General features: G+C 34.0%; 3 protein-coding genes and 1 long non-coding RNA gene across 4 annotated transcripts; 1 reads left to right on the plus strand and 3 right to left on the minus strand.

Annotated features, from left to right (window-relative positions):
* Positions 1-3087: 3087 nt before the first annotated feature.
* On the plus strand, positions 3088-3645 carry LOC111703905 (uncharacterized; the record flags this gene model as incomplete). The annotated part of the gene is given in 1 exon segment (XM_023475991.1): positions 3088-3645. A coding segment is annotated over 1 exon segment (378 nt). The 3' UTR covers positions 3627-3645.
* A 984-nt stretch (positions 3646-4629) lies between these two features.
* On the minus strand, positions 4630-6240 carry LOC111703906 (uncharacterized). The gene is made up of 6 exons (XR_002765712.1): positions 6152-6240; positions 5882-6085; positions 5700-5786; positions 5178-5615; positions 4938-5047; positions 4630-4681 (listed from the first exon to the last, which is right to left on the minus strand). It is a non-coding gene; the product is annotated as an uncharacterized LOC111703906 (long non-coding RNA).
* A 697-nt stretch (positions 6241-6937) lies between these two features.
* LOC111703904 (uncharacterized) lies at positions 6938-10413 on the minus strand. The gene is made up of 7 exons (XM_023475990.1): positions 10217-10413; positions 9981-10161; positions 8174-8541; positions 7873-8117; positions 7689-7821; positions 7428-7617; positions 6938-7360 (listed from the first exon to the last, which is right to left on the minus strand). Exons 1-7 carry the CDS (start codon positions 10323-10325, stop codon positions 7105-7107), a joined length of 1482 nt encoding a protein of 493 aa, XP_023331758.1. The 5' UTR covers positions 10326-10413; the 3' UTR covers positions 6938-7104.
* A 1245-nt stretch (positions 10414-11658) lies between these two features.
* LOC111703903 (uncharacterized) lies at positions 11659-19277 on the minus strand. The gene is made up of 8 exons (XM_023475989.1): positions 19177-19277; positions 18169-18302; positions 13754-13873; positions 13519-13692; positions 13211-13447; positions 11997-12134; positions 11843-11935; positions 11659-11768 (listed from the first exon to the last, which is right to left on the minus strand). The coding sequence occupies exons 1-8, from the start codon at positions 19275-19277 to the stop codon at positions 11659-11661; spliced, it is 1107 nt and encodes a 368-aa protein (XP_023331757.1).
* Positions 19278-20560: the final 1283 nt, after the last annotated feature.

Here is a 20560-nt window from a genome sequence, read left to right on the forward strand (position 1 = left end):
GTTTATGTGGACAATGGTACACAGCTCAAGGCTCTGCAGCATGCAAAGTTTTCAATTAGGGATTTAGAAACTCAGGTTCAGGATAATCTTGGGATCAAGATTATTGTTTCCAGTGCCAAGGCTCATTCTGAGCGAGGTAGAGTAGAGCGGAGAATTAGAGTCCTCAGAGAAACCATGGAGAAACTAGGGGTGGATACTACTGTTCCCATGACACCGCTTCAGTGGGATACATTGTTCTCTAGGATATCAAATTCAATAGATAATCTGCCTATAGCAAGGGGAGATACTTCAAATGAGACTTCACTGGGTTATGAGATTATTACACCTAATAGGTTGAAGTTGGGGAGGAATAATTACAGATCATTGGAGGGGAGTGGAATTGATCTTGATATGTCCTCTAATTTTACTCAAATCTTGGATAGAAACCGATCTATTTATCAGCAATGGTATCAATCTTTTATGCAAAATGTACATCTTTTAAATCTTCGTCCTAATAAATGGTTGAAATCAAGCCGGTTGCCTAAAGTAAATGATCTTGTCATTTTTGTGTTCAATGATAGTAATCACACAAAGGGTTCCATTAATTGGAAACTTGGAAAGGTTGTTGGAGTTAAAGGAAATAAAGTATCACTGAAATATTCGATTAAAGCCACAGGGGTTGAGCAAACTTTGGAAAGGAGCCTAAGGGACATTAGTATTGTGTATTCTGTTGGAGAATTTTTGATTAACACTCTAGATCATTTTGATGAGTGTTCTAAGCTATCTCAGAGTCGGGAGGAGTAATCCTGCTCTGATCATTACAATACTAATGTCTACAGTTTGCTTTAATCGAGGGGGGGTTACTATCATAAAAAATGGCTTTATTCTTACTGCAACCACTGATGCTTCCTTGGGATGTAAATATTGTACTATAAGTTTTGCTATTCCTTTAAAACCTTTTGCGTCTGCCGTGCCAGTGACCCGGAAAGATTTGCAAGGGGTCACGGAAAAAATGAGTCTTAAGGGGTTTAATCTTTCTGATTTCTTTGGATCTGCCGGATTAAAATTCCGGAAAGATTTGCATAGAATGTCAAAGATTTTTTACAAAGAATTTTATGGTTCTTATTTTAGACTCCTGACTGCAGAGGATTTCCGGAGAAATATCTCAAGAAGGACAGATGAGGAGAGAGCGAAGGAGTATACTGAGTCCATGAGGTTGTTGATTCCTCAACCTGAGGAGATGATATGGGGGGAGCTGAGAGCTGGGAGTAAAGCAGCCATAGTTGGAGAGATCGTGGGATGGACACCAAGGATTAATACTGGCAAGGATACTGTTTGCATGCAGAGGTATATAACCAGAATCTCAAAGGATGGTCTAGATCAGCCTAGTTTCATGAGAGTGAGACAGTATCTCCCTGCAGAAGCTCCATTATTGGACTACCTTGTTGAGGAATATGAGAGGGTTGATGGATGGAAGTATCCTAGACTGGAGGATTTGAAGTTCTATCAGGCCAACAGAGGTTTAAATCTAGACATGTTGAAGCAGGTGGAAGTTCGGGAACTGGTTTGTGGTGTAAGCTCAAGAGAGGAGATACTGGAGGTTGGAGAGTGGATAAGAGAGAGGTATGCGTCTGATCAGGAGAAGTTCGGGACTGGAGTAGTTTCTTTTGATGTGGAAGATGTAAAGACTACCTTTTATGATACATTGAGAATGTCGGGGAAGATCCAGATCTCTGGGGGTCAGGCTGTGTTAAGGAAGAAGGTGGAGACTGAAGCTGTTTATGGATATTTGAAAGACGACTGGAGACAAGTTCCTGCCAAGATCATGTTTGGAAATGGAGTTTCTTGGACCTGCTTAATTTCTCTGAGTTTGGAGGTGGATGAGAGATATCAGTACATCGTGAAGAAGATGGTGATCCAGCCAGAAATTCTAGATTTGATTCGTGATCTCCCCGTGGTTACTGGTCTGGCGATCCGAAGAGATGTACAGGGGGTGGAAGAATTTTACTCTCTTATCTCTGGTGAGGAGGTGATCATGGAGAGAGGATTCGTGGACCTAACATCATTAGCGATACTGGCGGGTTATAAGCTCCAGGCTAGGAACATGACTGCTATGGGTGTGCAAGTGATGGGTACCTTATTGAATAAGACAGTCTCAACAGCTGATGATTGCTGGGGATCCCGGTGGGCTGATATCCCTAAATGCCTTCAATGTTATGCTCTCGGAGATATTAAGTTTGGTTTCATTACCTACTCTGTGTTAGCTGGAGTATTGTTGAGAGATGTGTTCCCGGATCCAGATGTGGTCTGCAGATATTTAAAATGTGATCAAAATACAGCGGTAGACTGGTTCCTGGAATTTGTTCTGAACTCCTTAGAGACTGTGGAGTTCCATCAGGCCGTAGAGGAGCAAGCAGAGACTCGGGAGGAGATGATTAGTTCCTTGAGGAGGAGAGACTCCAGGGGGAAACTGTGTGACTCTCCTCCAAGCTTTATCAGGTTATGGTTGGAGCTACTAGGTTCCTGGCCTTCCATAACATTTGGAGGGTGTCGATACCTGTTACAGTGCAGACAATGGTTCCTTGTTCAAGTCAGGGTTCTGGCTAGAGCAAAGGTTCGGTGGACTGATGGACGTGTGTTGGAGTTGCCTGAAGAGGAAAACCTGGAGTACTCTAGGTTTGGTTTATCTGCGGAGGATATTGGAGAGCAGTCCTGGACTCAACCTGTCATAGGAGCTCGGGGTATGGTTCGTCCTCCAGGAATTAGGATCAAGCTTCTTGAGTTTGATGTTTCCTCTACTAAACCCTGTGAGATTGGGAGGAAATGTACCATGCTAGGCCGGAACCAGAGATGGTCGTTGCTAGAATGGGCTAGACTTAATCCAGGACTGTTACGGACGTTTTTCGTGAGGATGGTGAGAGATACTGGGTTCCAGGTTCATTATGCTAATTTGTATGATGGAATGAGGTTGATGCACAAGCGGATCCTGGACATGGAGGCCCCTAGAGTGAGGAGAGTAGAGGAGTCCTTGACTAAGTCCGTCCTGAAGTCATTGTCAGTTGAGAAAGCTGGGTTAGAAAGGTCCATGGCTGAGACTCGAGTTCGAATGGCTGAGGGTGGAGAAGTTGGATCAGTTGAGCCGAGATTGGATTTATGAGGAGCGGACAAGGTGGTCTGAAGAAGTTCCTCTGATTCCTAGCAGTAAGCAGAGGGAGAGTAGGAAGAGATCCAGGAGTAGGTCCAAGGTCAGACTTGAGAGGAGTAAGAAGATGCGGGTTCAGCCCAAAGAGGATGCTAGTCTGGAGAGGGGAGTTCTTGGTGAGGAAACGCATATCAAGGTTTCAGTCCAGCCTGATCCAGGTTTACCTGGAGTAGGGAATGGAGTTGATACTTTGCATAGTGTGCCTGACCAGGGTAAAGAGAAGGAGATGGAGGAGTCTGGTGTAGACTCAAATAGCGTGAAGGATCTCCTGGCCCGATTGAAGTGTAGGAGGAGTGTGGTGAAACCTGCTAGAGATAGATCTGGGTCCCGGAGAGTCTTGTCCTATGATGAGATTATTGAGGGTCCTCCTAGGGTGGAGAATGCGTATGAGGATCTTGATTCTGTGTTCGAGATTCCTAGTGAAGTAGAAGACTTCGAGGTTTAGATTGATGAGGGAGCGATTGAGGACGCTCTTAAGTGATAACAGTGTTTTTTTTTTCAGGTCTTAGTGATTAGAAACCATGTATTCTCATGATAATAAGAAACCGGTCGCGGGGTGCAATCAAACTTTTTCTTGTTTCTCTTGGTTGCGGAGTGTTACGCGACCACGTCACGTATGTAATGTTCTATAAAGATGATGGCCCCTGTGTGGTTGCGCTGAAGAGATTCTGAAAATAACCATATTTTATCTTTTGTAGAGTGACAGGAATGTTAAAATTGCTGTACAGAATACAATTCAATTCATTAATTTTAATTCATTAAAATTTATCTGGTTAAGCTTTAAAAAAAATGTTTAATTCTTGACAAAGTTTTTTATAAAAAATAGCAATAGGCAAAAAACATGCTCTTGCATTACCTAGCAAAATGTTAACCTAGGCAAAATGTTACCTAGGCAAAAGTGAACTAGGCAAAATGTGAATAGGTAAATTGTGACTAGGGAAAATGTAGCAGAGCCATTTCTGAGCTGTTCTAATACTACATACAATTTAACCCAGAACTTCAAACACACCAAAAGAATTTATAACCCCACTGATAATGGAATACTGCAGCTAATTAGTTTTTTAATCAAATAATTTATTTTTACATAACACTGAGGTTTAGGCAAAACAGTATACAATCCGTTGACAAATTGTCAAGACATTTATAAATCTTTTTGATGTCTCAGTAGTTCTTGGTTAAACTGAATATTTTACTTTTATTAGAATTTGATTTAATATTACTCAGATGATGTAAGTCAATAAAAAATTTTCTGATTATGCTTCAAGAGTCTTTGTTGCTGGCTGTGTTTCATATGCATTAGATTATTCAACAGTCATTGTTTAACATTTAAATAGCTCCAATTTACTTACTTGTTGTAGTGCAGTCATAACATTCAGTTGTTGTGGCTGATAAAAAATAATAAAATTTTAATTTTATAATCATGAAAAATATAATGTCATTCTACTTACGTAATACACAATTATAGTCAGACCATTTAACTGAATCAAAAGAGCCAGATTCCTAAAATTTATTGAGAGTAATCATAAATAAAATCGACTTTTTCTGCATCATTGGTTGGCATATATAAATAAATAGAAGACATCTTTTAATTGCAGTTGAGATCTCTAGCAGGTTTCATATAACCAATACTGAATCCTTGTTCAGGAAATAAATTTAATTAATTTAATTTAATGTTTCTTGTTTTCGCTTTCCAATTTTGTATTTCTCTTGATCCCATGTACATTCTACAATCTACAAGCCCAATTGATTTACACACCTGACATGTTGTCAAAACAAATGGTGTAGCAAACCAATCTGAATCAAACACTTCTCCAGGGGGACAAACATAGGTTATATTAAACCCAATTGGAGGAGCAGGACTCAAGTCTAATAAATGGCTATTTTGTTAAGGAGAAAATAATTTCAAAGAATTACATTTACAGTTTTACATTAGTAGAGTTAAGTTTTTTAGAACACCATGAAATATAACTTTTTATATGTAAAATACCCAAATTACCTTTGCCTCCAATCCCAATGAAATTAATGACTATATCACCAGTTACTTTGATCAAAGTTAAATTCTCCAAAGGGACAGCATGTAAAACAGAATCATATGGAAGTTCAGTGTTAACTTGAAGATTCCAGCCATCTTGATCACAGCTCAGATTTAAAGTAAATGGTTCGTCATAATCTATACTTGTCCCATCTCCAGTTGCACCAGCAACCTCTGATTTGGTTTCATTGATAACACTGTATCTTTCAATCATATTTTTTTAAAGATTTATATTGATATGTAATCCTTCAGTGACAGTGTTTTCCACAATTGATATTGCTGGAATAGATTTAGCGTGGCTGGGAATGCTTCCAATAATCATAAGTTTGATATTTGCTGAGCAGAAGCTAGATCCAGGAAATGGTAATTTCGCGGGAATTTCAGGATTATACTGACTGGTTTCTGAGTAGATAATAGTGTCAGAATGTTTAGTTTAAATTTTCTGATGTTGAAACAAAATGTTTTTTTCAAATAAAATGTAATAACCTGAAACTGTTAGAGAGTTTTTATGATCGGGACGGTAGACAAGACCTGTATCCCTAGATGGAGCAGGAATCTCTTGACAATGTGTTGCTGAATATGTTTAAAAATAAACAAGATAAAAATAAATATTAAATAGAACAAGATTTCTTTTGTCATAATTGAGGCTTTAAATAATGAATATTTACCTTGACAAGGATCCAGTAGAGGAGGTGTCCAGGTTTTATTCCAAGCACACACTGAAGTTGTGGCAGCATATAGCTCTCCATTAGGTGTTTTAAACTTTCCAAAAGGACCACAGGTGTAAAATATTTTTGTCAGGTATTTATATGAGTGATTCCATTCCCAAGTTCCTGATTGAGGCCTTTGAGGAGGTTCCGTACAGTTTATTGCTAAATTAAATTGTTTTCTTTTTCTTGATATCTTTTTCCCAATGAATAACTGAATTTCATACTTACATGGCAAACATCTAGGCCAGAGATCTGGTATTTGCCAGGAACCTCCTGGTAGACAAGTTATATTCCATTGAACTAAATCTTTGTCTTGCTCAAAGAACAAAGAGTCATTTTTACACCTGTATCCAACTGTACTATAAAAATCCACTGGAGTTTCATTCCACATAGATATTAATTCAGATGATACAGGAGGCTAAAAGTAATATTAAGAAGTATATTTAAGCTATTTAATACAACTAAGTTTATTCCAAACTAGATATTTATAAAAAAAAACTTTTTGAATGTTATACTTTTATCAAAATATGGAAATAAAGCTAATCAAAGAGCAGGGATGGGGTTTAACAAGCAGATCAGTCCAATTACTTATTGTCGCAACCTTTATATGATTTGAGTGGCTTTACCTTAGGTGGATTAATACATTGCACCCAGACACACTCATCAAGAGTATCAGAAGGTGTCCAACTTTTGTTCCAATTACAGCTCATCCATCTTTCATTGTATGTTTTCTTGGTTTCCTTGCTAAAAAACTTTCTGGCAAGTCCACATGCATACCTAATGAAATTTATTAACTTTATAAGGCAGGTTTAACTTAATTTTATAAGATTTAAATCAGTGAGCATGCAAGGCATATATCAAAATTTTGCACTTGCAAAATTGGTTTCTATGTTTAGGTTTGCTTGTGGCATACAACAACTGAAGAATTTTAGGAGAACCATTCTTTCAGGAAATATTTATTGCCAGCACTTTTTTTGAAATCTTTATTTGACCAGTATAAATTTGTCTTACCTGAGATTTGCTCCATATTTTCTTTGAACTCTACTTTCATTATTTGTAACAGATCCATAGGATTTGGATCCTGCATTAACTGTAAAAGTTCCACAAAGTGCTAAAAAGACATTTTACACAAGTAGTTTGTAAGATATGGATTCAATGACCAATATTTCCCTGCTAAAAGTTTAGTCTAGAAAACCAACTGGTTTTTTTTTAAATTTTTTACCTTGTTTAAATACTTTCATGTGAGTCTCATCATTTTGACCAGCATCATATGTAGAACTGTTTAAGTTCTTAACCTTCATGATTTCATTAATCATTGTCTCTTTCATTGTATCATAAGACAGATTTTTCATTTCAGTTTTACTCTTAATTGTATCTGTAAGGGCAAGGTACATAAACGCAATAGAGCACAATGACCCTTTTGCATTACTGACATCTCTAAAAACATAAGTGAAATTATTGAAAAATATAATATTATCAAATGAACAAAACATGGAATAAAAACCTGCTGCTTAGATCCTGAATGGTATGAACACCACTGTCAACATGCTTGCTGAGCTCAGATATCAGAATAGTTTTCATGTCTTCATTTGTGACATTTACCAAGTCCAAATGGGATTTCCATAAATTCAATGTTAAAGAATTGTAAAAACAATTTTTATCATTGACAGAAACATCCCAATCCTGGCAGCGAACTTAAAAGATATTTTGATAAAACAAGAAATATCCCTACACATTCTTTCATCAAATCATAAAAAAAACTTACTGCATACATAATTCAACAATAACTGATTTTTTTGTTTCTTATCACAAGGAGATTTCCAGGTTTGAAAGGAGGTTTCTACTGATATTGTGCAGTTATATTTGGAAACACATGTAGTTCGAGAAGTGTTGACAACCTATAGTAATTACAAAGAAGTAATAAGATTTTGCAGTCTTGTGGATTGTACCTGAAGATTTAAGCAATCAGACCCAAGAGTAACAGAATCTTTATTTCCATTGCACAACTGGTTAGTTCCTTGAACTCTTCCGTAATATCCAGATGTAATATGAATACTCAGAAAGGAAGGACATATCATGTTAACCAAAGCCCCATCTACATTGCAGGATTCTTGAACCATTGCAGGAAATATTGTCAGATAATTTTCAACCAAACCCTCAAATGGGGCATTTGGTGGTACTGGGCAGAATGTAGCTAAAATTAAATGTAAACATAATTTAACAATTCAATCTACTCCTTAAATGTATTACCTTCTGTGCATTTTGGCCACTGATCATCTGTTGCTGGAGTGTTAAAAAAACCTCTGATTGTACCAGGTCTTTTCCCATCTTGACATTGATACTTACTACTTTCTTGATATTGATCATCTTCAAATTGAAATCCTTTTTCACAGACATATGTAACTTGATCTCCAAAATTAACAGGATTCCCATCCCAATATGTTATTCTTAGGTTTGACATGGCTGGGGGTTGTGGGGGTTTTAAGCACTGAACCCAGTCACAAGGATCAAGTTCATTGATTGCTGTCCAGTTCTTGTCCCAGAGACATGTCATTCGATGAATATCATGATGGTTTCCATCCTGATCTAGAAATTTTCTTGCAGACCCACAGTGATACCTTAAATATCCATCAGTATAAATTTAGCTAGTGATGCTAGAAGGATTGAACCTTTAACGGAGCCGGTTAAGAAGTTTTAATAATATAAGAGCCAAACTGGTCAGTATACTACTAGATGTTAACTGAAGCTGAAGAACAGGACTAAAATGAACTTTACAAAATTTAAAGCAAGATATGGAGTTAGACTAGGCAAAGAGGATACAGTAATGCTGCACAGCTGCAGCAGAGACAGAAACAACACAGGCAAGTTGAACTTCAATCAAATCAGAACTAAGATATCGTTAGAAAAACCTTTAATTTAGCAATTCGATGTTTATATAAACAGTGAGTAAAAAGATAAAATTAAAAGATTAAAAGATAAAATGACAGGAAGTCACCATCGAAAATGCCTGGTCTGCAGACTTAACATGTGCAAGGACAGTTGTCAGACAAGCAAATACTCTAACTGCTATGGGTCTGAAGAATACCAGGAACATGAACCAGAGGATGAAGATCACATGCAAAGATGTGAATGAGAACAATGAAGTAGAGTGCAATTTTAAAGAATAATTTAACTCAAGATCTGCTCTGGAGGGTACCCTACAAATAGGAAAGTATAATAGTACAGCCTGTTGCTTTGAAACCCCCATCAAGAAACAGCTTTCTTAGCACATGGATTAGAAAGAAAATTTTTATTTTAGATGAACTGCAATTCAGGGATAACTGAGCTTAATCTTTTTTTGATTGTGATGGGGAGATGCAGGTTGCAACACCAAGCCAGTTAAGATGTAGTATATAATGTAAGAATAAGTAGGAAATAGGTAGACCAATAAGAGACAGAGACAAAACAGTTTAGACATAAAAGAGAAAAGATGTAGTTGAGAAGGAAACTCATTAAACCAAAAATAAAGGCTTGAGAAGGAAAACCTGTAAAATGAGAAACAAAACTCAGAAAGTCTGAGAAGAACAAACTTCAAAAACCCAGTAAAAAGAAGAAAAAAAGATAATAAAGATCAAATAAAGCATTAAATGAAAAATAGTTAAGGCAAGCTAAGTTAAAGAAAGAGTAAGAACAGCTGGGTGTTGCAAGCTAAGTCAGTTGAACTGGGGAGGGGAGAAGGAATAGGAGGACCAGGAGTGGTGGGGGGTGGAGGAAGAGACAGGAAATGGAAAAGAAATATCTAAATAAGGAAAATTAAAGTTGGAGTGTTTAATGTTGGAATTTGTCTTTAGCTCAATTTGTTTGCCAAACATCAAAAATATATAATGAATAATAACAAAAGTGAATATGATATTATGCAGTTTCTGTTAATACCAGGAAAAGCAAAAAAAACGTTATGCTAAAGTAAATCAACTTTTAAATCATGAAATGAAAATTACATGCTTAAATGGTTTTAATCAATACTTCATCATTAATACAAACTTTAAAAATGAATGAATATATTTATTCTATACATTACGTTAGGTTTGCCATGTAGTTCCTAGGTATTTCAGTATTATTTCTATCAGATCTATAGACAGTATGAATAAGAGCTCCTGAAGGGAAGTTTATCTTGTCAATGACAACATGGCCGTCATCATTTGGATCAGAATATTCTGGATCTGATGAAATAGATGGAGGAAGCTTCTCACACTCAATATCTTTAAAAGAAATTAAATAACAACTGACTTCTTATAATATACAAGTGTAATTTACCTTCAACACAAACAGGCCAATTTTCAGTTTTATTTAAGAACCCAAATGTTCCGTTTGGTAAACATGACATGCTAAATGAGGATTTAGAGCGATCATGTAGAAAAAACATTGTATGCACTCCATTACTACTTCTCTTTGAACATCTGTATTCTTTGTTTGAGTTTATTCTTGGGAGTTCAGATGTAGATTCTTCTAAAGATGTGATCAGGTCTTAGTGATTAGAAACCATGGATTCTCGTGATAATGAGAAATCGGTCGCGGGGTGCAATCAAACTTTTTTCTGTTTTCTTTTGGTTGCGGAGTGTTACGCAACCATGTCACGTATACAATGTTTTATAAAGATGATAGCCCCTGTGTGAATACGATGGAGAGATTCTGAAGTACCCCTGATTCCTCATACTGTGTGCGGACAGAAGTTTCCAGAAGCCGGTTTCTAAAAACTTGTTTATAGTATAAATCTAGCATACACTTTTCGGCGCAGTTGAGATTCGATCTTGAAACGTTTTGTAAGACGCCATATACATTTTCTGTTAAATCGAATTGTGACTCGATGTGGAGGCTCAATATGGTAAGCTACGCTAGATTTATTAAAATATATATTGTATTTTGTTCTATAAAGTAAACATACAGGTTTTTTTAGCCCTATTTTATTAAATTAACAGTATTTGTATTGTATTTACGTCTTGTTCATGTCTTCGCATTTTTAAAGGGGGCTTTTTCCTGTATAAAAAAAATATATAAAAAGTAAAAAGATTATTGAGTTCTAGTTGTGTTTTTCTTAGTTGAACCGCTGAAATATATTCCCTGAACTCTTGCTTGGCTTCAAAATGAGTGCGAGAAAAGGGAGAAAAGGTTACGACAAACCATCACAGAAAGTCACAAGGTACATGTATTCGCTGGTAGCAAAACAGTTCCTAATACAGGACGACATGGATTGAAAAGAGAGGAGGCAGAGGTGCACTTTTTAAGCCTGAGGTGTGGAACCAGTACGTCACTGTCCTTGAGGGGGGACTTGAAACCAACAACATGCTGGAGTCATTTAACAGAACCTGGAATAGTTTGTCTGGCTAAAGCCGAATGTATTTGCTATCCAAGAGCTATTTGTTAAACAGGATGCTGAGGCTGGGAGGGCTTATCTATCGAATGCAGTCGGCCTGGACATGGCAACAAATTCAGGTCGAAAGCAGAGATCAATGGACTCCAGACAGAGGGTGAAATTTGTTGAAGAAGCTTTCTATACCATGCCGAAAGCTGATTATATCCAAACCCTTGCACATGACCAGCAGAAGATAAATAATGATAAATAAAGATCACCTGTATGTATTCCTATGAAAAAATCATTAACACAATATCAATGAACAAAACAACATTTCAGAAATCTAAATAAAACCCATTTTAGTGCTTTACTTAGACCTAACTTTAAACTGATTGAGCAAATTTCATTAGTATTCATACCTAACTTGATCATCAACGTACACTGTTGTATCATTAGAGACTAAGGTAGCAATACCATCAGGAATAACTAAAGCTCCAGGGTGAGGACACAATATTTCTAGAATTTGTTTTTTTATTATTAGATAAAATTAACATTAAGTAAATAAGTACAAAATAAAATAGTTTAGTTACTTGAGCAAGATGTTGGAAGAGAGAAATCAAAAATCCATTTTGGAACATTACTCACTGAACTTGTACAAGTTGCTTTTATCTCTTTTGTCAGCACTGAATTTGAAGTCATTATCAGGGAATTGACATAATTCTATTAAAACACAATATTTTTTACCTTGAGACCCAAAATTGGTATTGAACTCATATCCAGTAATACAAGTATAAGTCTTAATTTTTCCCACAATAGTATGTCCATTTAGATTATTAGAAGATGCATATGTTGGGTTGGATGGAAGAGCTTCACTGCAATATGCTGTAAAACAAATGATATTACTGTCCTTAGAACTAATTAAAAAAAATATTAAAATTTCATCATATTCATGTCATAAAATAAATCAATATGTATACTTTAGATGCAAAGCAAAGAAAATTGACTCAAATAGGGTTTCATCAAAGTGATCACATTTTTGGCCCAAAATTTGCATATTTTGTGCAAAACAAAAATTGTCATGCAAAACATGAAATTTTTAAGCAAATTGACTAAAATTGATAATCTTTAGCACAGAATCAAATAACTAAAGGTTTATTTAAAAATTTACAAACAAGCAAAATCATGATTATGCTATTTTAAATTATTGTTTCCAGGAAATGGCAATATTTCTTATGAACACATGGAGTGCAATAAGTTTTGCATGTTTTTTTTACATAATTTACTCAAAACCAGAAGTGTTACGCAAAAACATAATTTTTTGTTATTGTAACTTGCTCAAAATTGACAGTTTCAGCACAAAATCAAACAAGTGAAGGTTTATTCAAAAAATTACATACAAATATGTTTTGATTTTGCTCCTTTTAATTGGTTACTTTTAGTTACAAAATCTTCAAATTGAGGAACTTGAATTAATAAAATAGAAAATATAATATTTAAAATTGATGGATAGTCTTTGTGTTTTAATAAACTTTGATATTGCACATCTTGATTTTGAGTGTGCCACCATACATCAGATTGCAAAATAGAGTTTTATGCAATTAATCATTTCCTTTAAAGCGTTAAAATCAAATGCAAACAAGTGCAATCTCATGGATGACCATTTATACAGTTTACACCTTTATTCAATCTTTTACCGAGAATGTGTTTCACAAAATTGGGAAAACAGAATAAGACAAAAGCAGAAAAGCGCAATTATGCGAGAATTGAAGTTTACAAAGTTTGCATCAAAAGACAAAACTTGCGCTATCTTTCACAAAAATTGCGCAAAAGTTTTGCAAATGGAAACCCTACATAAACAAGTGTGGAACTTACTAGAAAATATAAACAAAAAAGCTAAGATCTTAATAAAACAATTTCATTATTTGATGTTTATTTTCATTTTTAAACAAATTTATTACCAAAACAGTCTCCCAAAGTTGATCCATATTCATATTTCCAAGCCATGTCAAAGATATCAATATCATAAGTGCAAGTTCCAGTTTTTGTTGTGAAAGCTGTATAATATCCATTATTCTCATGAAAAAAAGCATATCCATCATTACATTTAGCCTCAAATGTATTGGATGCACTTATTTTTGAAGATGAGAAATTGGAAGTCATATGTTGACCTGTGACACTGGCTGGACAGTTCTTTTCTGAACAATAATATTGTCTAAATATATTAAAAAACATAACTGTCAACTTAAATAAAAAAATAAGAAAATACCTCCTGAGCAGCCTGGCATGCACGCCCCAGCCTCCTGCATTTTACCGTCTTCAGTCAGTCTGATTGCACATCCACCATTGTTGCATGTCGTCCTAGTGATGGTACCATCAGGTCTTCTGAAGGGAAAGATACATTGGTCCCCATTGTCAGCAGTACATCCAGGTTCTGTTGTCACTAAGAATATATGTATATTAGGTCTAATTTGACTAATTAAGTTATTTTTAAGAATGCATACCAACAAGTATCTCTGCACTTCTAATTCTTCTGTTTTGTTCTTGCAGGGCTTGAATAGCTGTAACAGGAACATTAGGTCCCTCCCATTCTATCCACTTGTTTTGTTTCATTGTTTGTATACCTTAATAATTTTTTCCCCATAAATTTTTAAGGTAAAATGAAAAGAGGGTATGGGCCTAGAAATATTTGATGTAATCCAGACCAATAATATCTATCTGATGTCCTCATTTTCAAAAATTGTTATAAAACTGTGTCAGAGTAATTTAAAAAAAGAAAACTCAGAAATGAAAGAGCAGTTGAGATCTAGCATGGACTCTAAGTAGTTTATAATAAAAAATGTTGAATAGTTTGTGATAACCTTCTTGCTTTTTACTGCAAGAAAAATTCTTTTTCTAAAGGGTGAGTATAACAACTGTGATTATTGATGAGGCTGAAGATGAGGAGATTGATGAAGAGATGATGATAGTAGAGGTTGAAGAGGACACAGATCATGAACAGGAAGACATTAATGATCCCAAACCTTCATGCAGGAATACAATATTGGAGAAGAGTAAGAAAAAGAAGAAGAAGAAAGGATCAGCTATGGTTAGGTCCTACGATGAGATCATTGAATCTGGAGTGATGATGAGTATGATTTTGAAGGGTCCTTCTCCGGAGATTTGATTTAACAAGATTATTTAAAAAATGTTGAAGTATTCCCAAAGTCTTTTGTAATGTCGAATTGATACCATTCTTTTGAGTCATAGATTACGGGTAATGAGGTATTTATCTAGGATTAAAAACTGCTCTGTACATTGATTTATATGGATGTTTGTCTTCACATATTTTAGTTTGTATATGGATCATGATGATCATACTTGCTGTGGTGTTAATCAAGATATAATTTGCTAAGTTATATGATCTACATTTTGAGTGCTTGGATCTCTCGCATCTCAAAATAATTGATCATTGGTTTTTTGGCAATTCTGATAAAGATCATTTTATAGTTTGTCTAAACAGTTAATCGTTAATAGCGGATCTCTATCATCCCTATGATAGTTATAAATGATAATTTTATGTGTTACATTGTTAATAAAAGTTTAGTTATATAAGGTGTCATTTATTTAGTGAATTTTTAATGTAGATTCCATATTGATCATGACACCCAAGGGGATGACCAGACTTGAATAACAAAATTTGTTTAGAAAAAATTGAATTGCATAGTCAACTTATCTTTTTGACAAAGCCCATGATTTATTTGTTTGTGTTTGGATACTTGCCCGCAGGGGGGGGGGGGAGTGTTTTGTGGATTTGGGGAATCCTTGGACCACAAGAAGTATCCAAGCCAAACCAAACCAAATTACAGACAGAAGCGGTTTGAAAGCTTTAGCATCATGGAACTGCAGATCAGAGACAGATCCCGTCCAAAGCATTAGTACCAACGCTGCTCAGAGGAGCAAGATTTTAGTTTGATACTATTTGCATCTCAGTGTTTTCATTTTGTTTATTGTCTAGTATTGATAAATTTTTCCATGAAAGTTTAAAGCATATGGTTACGCTCCGACTTAATTAAACAATGTTATTCAAGTCCTGGTTCATTTCATAATTAATTGAAATACGCTTGAGTTCTACCAATTTGTTCAGAGGACAAAGGAGCACTACGGTAAGAGAATATAGGATGAAAACGGGGTTAACATGGTCAATGTTGATTATATAAGGGGGTTTGATAGACAGAGAATGTATTTGTTGTATATATGTATATGATTTTAAATGTGACCGATGATTTTTGACAAAAGATGATTTTTTAGTATTAAAACGTCTTTTCTAATTTGAACTTAGATTGCGGTTTATTGCAGCACAATGCCAGTGTAGTTCATCAAGTTGCAGTTAAACTCAGAGTTCTAAGACCTGAGCTGAAAACTTTAGAATAGGATATCCTTAATCCCAATCAGTTAATTAATTTGGAGATTAATAACACAATTGAGCTTGGAACTTTAGAATGGTGGATATCAGGATTAATGCTTAATCCTCTCTTTTTGCTAATCTGGAGGCTAACATAATCTCGAGATTATGCTAGTCTCAAGATTAAATATTTAGATCAACAAATTTGATTCTATGAACATCGGTTTTGTTTGTTTTCTTGACTGGAAGGGACTTCACTTGAATTCTCACCCATTTATGTATTGATACTTTAGTTAAATTGGTTAAAAAAGAATCTAAAATGTATTATTGAATATTTTTCTTCACCGATTAATTTACAAAATGGCAGACAACGAATTCTTTATTTGTTAGAAATTGTTGATTTCTCTTATGGGATTGAATTTAGTTTCAAGGCTGTCATTGGTCAATACAATTTACAAACTATATTTCTGCACTCTCATTGGAGAACACAATGTACAGATATCCAAAGAGAGAGAAAAAGAGTGGATTAAGGACTAAAATTAAAAGTTTCTACTGTGGATATTCGGATTAAGTAGTAGGGATGAAAGGTTATCAATTCTAAAGTTCCCAACACTGTGTCACTGTGAACGACAAGGTAGGACAGATTTTCTTCTGGGATCATCATTATTTTATGATTCATTGAGATATGACAGCTCAAAAAAGCTGCCAAAATTATACTAAAACAATAATGTCATCAATTACAATATAAATTACATAAAAAGTAATTACTTTAGACATATTTTATTGAATGAAAATCATGTCAACATTAACTTCATAAAAATGTGAAGGGGGTCTCAAATTTTTGTCAAATTTTTGCATATCTACACTGAATAAAACAAAAACAAGCAAAAAAAGCTAGAACTTATCTGGGTTCACAAGTTGCGCAAATATTTATAAAAAAATGAATTTGTAGAATGATCAGGGGTTAAATGGTGGCTAAAGTGAGCCGTTCATATTAACTACTTCATACAATTTACGTAGACAGTTTTAACTACTGGAAAGATGTGTTTTTAGAACTTTTATGCATTAAATATTTCATCATAGTTACTTTTGTTCTCAACCTACAGATTTTACAATTCTCAGGAACGTTTTTCCTTTTGACTGTTGCACTGTAAATATACATCAGCAACATTTTTTAAAATTTGTTTCTTAATTTAATTTTTTTAATATAATATTCAAAAATTATGTTTATTTGAAAACTAAAAATATTTCTTCCTTTTATTAAGTTTTTTGTAAAAGATATGTTTTTTCAACAAATGAAATTTGAAAAATTACAAAAATATTGTCAAAACATATACCTTCATTGTTGATTACAAATTAAATTCTTTTGACATTGATTTGTAATTTATTTCAATAAAAAAAAAATTACATTCTGATATTTCAAATTAAGAAAGTTTGTTAATCTCAAGCAAAAAATTTTAACAAATTCTTATGAGAAAACTAGATAGAGAGTGATAGAATCAAATTTAACTTATTAAAATAACAAGATATGACACGAAGCTGCCCAAACCTGTTAGTGTAGCATGTAATAGATAATTAGATTATTTTAAAAAGTTTTTTCAGTGAATGCATTAGTTGTTAGTTTCTTTTTGCCTAACAAATATCACATTTGCTGGTAAAACAAGCATCAATCATCATCAGCATGAATGAATAGTGTTATACTTGTGAAATAATACAGTGGTGCAATAATACCAAGACAATGGTTAAAATTTTAATTTATATCGAGCTTTATAACAGGCTTTTAAACGACTTCTCTTTATTTACATGTAACCTTGAAATTCAGGAAAAAAGCTTGTTAACAATAAAACTTGAATTAAAAAGTCATTATAGAGGATGTGAGTCAGACTCTAATGAAAATGCATAAATAACTTCCAGTATATATATTTCTTATAACTTATTACTAGAGGGTTCAGAACTAGAGTAAATATCAATATCACATGTGTTTTTTAGTACTATGCCCCATATCTGATTATCCAGAAATTATGATTCAAGAGCTGCCGCATTTGGCCACTAGGTGGTGTCTACTCTAAAGAGGTGGCGAGAATATGTATCCTGAAATTGTTATATTTGTATCCACTTTTTTTAATAATAATGACTTGCATTATTAACAGTTTTAAAAATATTGTTCTGCATTCAGTTTTTCTTATAAAAATAATAAAAAAATGTAGATTTTTTTTTATTTTCGCCGTTTTCAAAATATTCATAATTTAGGGATAATTTATTAAAAAAAACCTCTGTGATTCGCTTTTCGAAAAATTCTTATTTTTTTATTACGTTTTAATATTTACAGTGTGGGATTTGATATTTTTGTTTCAATTCTATTATATTGTTGAATCAAAACTGAGCTGAACAGTATAAAATACACTCAAGTTTATACATAATAGTTTATCATTTTGAAGAAGAAATAAAAGCCAAAGAAATAGCTTTGCTGGTTCTTGTTTTAACTCTGTTCATTGGGTTTTTATTTCATTTGACAAATCAAGATGGGACAAATACCTGTCCAACTAGACCAAGATCCAGAAACCATATATTGCAATTTAATGAAGCTTTGACTGTCTTGACCCTCATCAGTTCCCAGCATATAGATCCATCTAACTGTGACAGGAGAGCTGTATGTCAATTGTGCCCACCTAAACATAAGAAAAACTCAAGACAAAAGAAAATTTTATTAATTGAAGACAGGTTGCTTATCACATCAGTTTCAGAAATTAAAACAAATATGTAAATTTCATTAAATTAAAATCAGATGGTGATCAGTTGTTTACTGAGCAGATCATGATCAGAAGCTTTCCAAATCAACATGTTAATGGAGGGAGGGGGTGCAGAGGCGCCATGATCCCCGCAAAAATGACCTCCGAACCTCAGGATTTGCAGAATTACCTCCAGGCCCCGCAAAACTGGTCTCTCAGCCTCAGTAATGTCACCAAGCCTCCCGCCATTCTGTCTCCACGCCCCGCATTTTGGTCTCCACTTGTTGTGTTTATTTTTTGTTTAAATTTATTGGCTTAACCAAACAAATATCAAAATATATNAGTTTGGAGGTCTATAAACACTTCCAATAATTATAAATTTCTTTAAAGAAACTTTGACTTTTAAAAAGATAGATTCAAAAACTCTTTCCTTAAAATCATGTCATTTTTTACCCAACAGGCTAACCCTCCCCTACCATGGAACTCAAAATATCACTTTGATCCAGGTATATTTGTCTTTGGATTAAGATCTAGTAAAAAATCCCAAAAATGTTACCCTTGAAAGTGAAGATCAAATATGGATTAGATATCTATACTTTTGTTTATTTATTTTCAGTTACTCAGTAAAAGCAGCTTGCGCCTTTCTTGCATATAAAAAAATAATGGAGGAAATAAACACTTTTAACCCAATATATCAACAATATTTTCCGCATTATTGATCTGATTATTCAAGGGCACAGTTCTTAATCTGGCATTGTCATCCTTGGATGAGAGAGCACACTTGAACTTACACTTACAGTCTCTTTAAACTTACCTATTGTTACCCTGATTGGATCTCCAGTAAGAACTAGTAGTCCAGTCCCCATCAATCAAAAACATTTTATCACCTCTGTCAGTGCTATGCACAGCCACCATTGCTGAAAGCAAAGAAATGTTTTGCTTACTTTTATCAAGGTGATATAGAATGCTTAATGTACAGTATTTTATGTAATTGTAACTGCATTGTATGTAATTATGCTGGCATGTACATAATTGTAATGAATTGTATGAAATTTTACTGCGTCTTTTGTAATTGTACTGAATATGTAGTAGTCTGTAATAGTAATTCCATTGTAGGTAATTGCACTGCAGTATACATAATTGTACTGAATTGTATGAAATTGTACTGCGTCTTATGTAATTTTACTGCGTCTTATGTAATTTTACTGCGTCTTATGTAATTGCACTGCATTGTATGTAATTTTACTGAATTGTAATTGTAATTAAAATTGTATTCCACTGTATGTAAATAGGAATTGTATGTAATTGTCCTGCATTGTACATTTGTAATTTTCCTGCTTTTTGTGAAATTGTGCAGCTTTGTATGCAATTGTACTACATTTTAAGTAATTGTATTACAATTTATTGTCATTATCAATAACAGTGAAAATAGTGGTCGTTGAACATTTTGGGAGTATTTTAGAAAAATATTCTTCATGTCACATTTTGCAAAGCACAAATCTTTTTTAGTGGAGTTAAGTGCACAAATTGGATAATTAATTTTATGCTTGGAAATACAAAAACTCTTACAAAACTCAAGGATTCTAAACAGTCAGTACCAGCCTATATTAAAAAAGACAAGATTATAAAAATACAATATGCTCCAACATCTGTCCATAATATTAGTCTATTTTACCTTAGAATAGACCTGAAATGGGCTTAAGAAAAGACAATTAAATTAAAATTAGGCTTTGTGGATTTCTTTGCAAATGAGCTGAGAAATCTAATTCTGGAAGTAAGCTCTAAATGGATTAAAAATAAAGATTAATTTCTATTTCATTAGAATATTATCACTTGATACCAAAAACAATTTAACTTTTATCAAACATTAATGCGTTTTAAATTGCACAACTTTATTTTATAAAGAAGAAAAGTTAATGTTTTCTCAGAAATACAATAACACATGTTTGGAAACTGTATAAATAAAATATGATAATTAATAAGTTACAATTTGTCATCTTCTAGTCTTTTCTTTGCTAGAATTCAGTGCTCAGTCTCGTCTATTCACCCTCTTTTAGCCCACATCACTGTGTATAGCCTGGTCTGAGCAGATTTTAAGAACTAATCTGGACAATATTTTTTGTATTAATTTAAAACCTTTACTTAGAGAAATTTATTTATGTAAAATAGTTATTTATTATAGACTTCCAACAGAGAAT

The sequence above is a fragment of the Eurytemora carolleeae genome, unplaced genomic scaffold (genome assembly GCF_000591075.1).
Source record: "Eurytemora carolleeae unplaced genomic scaffold, Eaff_2.0 scaffold557, whole genome shotgun sequence".
Taxonomy (NCBI): Eukaryota; Metazoa; Arthropoda; class Copepoda; order Calanoida; family Temoridae; genus Eurytemora; species Eurytemora carolleeae.